The sequence below is a fragment of the Protobothrops mucrosquamatus genome, unplaced genomic scaffold, assembly GCF_001527695.2.
Source record: "Protobothrops mucrosquamatus isolate PMUCROS unplaced genomic scaffold, P.Mucros_1.0 scaffold1903, whole genome shotgun sequence".
NCBI lineage: Eukaryota > Metazoa > Chordata > Lepidosauria > Squamata > Viperidae > Protobothrops > Protobothrops mucrosquamatus.
In genome coordinates, this window is record NW_015388027.1 from 1 (window position 1) to 1,298 (window position 1,298).

Genomic DNA, 1,298 nt, shown 5'->3' on the forward strand with positions numbered 1-1,298 from the left:
ATCACATTGGTGGTAAACAAGTGTTCATCTTTAGGATCTGACATTTGCTCAATTGTGTGCAGCTTTCTCGCTTCCATTTTACTAAAGAGACACACTCATGCAAAATGAATTGGTTTCCCACATGCTCTGCAGGTTTTCCCATATGCAGGACACTGCTCTTTCTCTCGTACATGCACACTGCCACAGTACTTGCATGATAATGGGTTGCTCCCAGGTGAGTTGTGTAGATGAATTTTGTGCTGACGCTTGTGCTGATGGTTCTTTATGCTTAGCTGTTGTTTGGAGGCTGCATTGACACTGCCGATCTATTTATCCTGCTCCAATAAGTTATCCTGTCAGTAAGTTCTGTGATACTATGTATCTCAATTGCTGCTTGTAAACTTAAGTTATGTTCCCTCAAAAGGGGGTGGTGTGTGCTTTCACTTGTGATACCCAGAACTATTTTATCATGAATAAGTTCATCTCTTAGAGAGCCATAATCACAGCTTGCACCTTTTTCTCTTAGCTGTGTGACAAAACTGTCTATTGCTTCAACTTCTTCTTGCTTACAGCTACCAAATATATATATCTCATATATGACATTTTTAGAGGGTCTGAAAAAGACATCAAAGGCATCTAGGATGGCTTTAGTCTCTTTTGCTCCTCTATAAGGGTTAAATTATGCTTGTAAACATGGAGGCATTCGCTGCCTATAAGCCTTCTCAGTGTGGCTACCTGCACTGCTGCCAATTTGTCATGTAAGCATGTGGGTAGGGAGTAATCCTCAAACTCTGCTCTGAAGTTGGCCCAGTTACTGCTGCAATCTCCACTTATCCTCATTGCCTCAGGCAGTGGAATGCTGTTAGCAGCTGCCATGATGCTGGTTTCCTGGCTTCAAGTGCTTGGCTTCCAGGACAGGACCGTAAGCGCTAGACTGGCATGCATCAAATGTGTGGGGACAGTGCAGATTCAGATGCTTCTGACACCATGTTTCATGTGGAGTCAGTAAATACAATACAAGGCCTCACTGTGCAAAATTTTGTGAGAGGGACCTCGGAGTCCTTGTGGACAATCACTTAAATATGAGTCAGCAGTGTGCTGCAGCTGCCAAAAAGGCCAGCACAGTGCTGGGCTGCATTAACAGAGGGATAGAATCAAGATCACGTGAAGTATTAATACCACTTTACAATGCCTTAGTAAGGCCACACTTGGAATACTGCATCCAGTTTTGGTCACCACGATGTAAAAAAGATGTTGAGACTCTAGAAAGAGTACAGAGAAGAGCAACAAAGATGATCAGGGGACTGGAGGCCAAAGCA

The 1,298-nt window shown here is 43.5% G+C and overlaps 1 protein-coding gene across 1 annotated transcript in view; it reads right to left on the minus strand.

Moving 5' to 3' along the window:
* Positions 1 to 432: 432 nt before the first annotated feature.
* Positions 433 to 1,298, minus strand: part of LOC114923099 (slit homolog 3 protein-like) — a gene marked incomplete at its 3' end in the record, with an annotated part of 86,869 nt that continues 86,003 nt past the window's right edge. The window contains exon 13 of the mRNA XM_029285585.1: positions 433 to 644. Within this exon, the coding sequence (XP_029141418.1) occupies positions 433 to 644 (212 nt within the window). The remainder of the gene's footprint in view (positions 645 to 1,298) is intronic.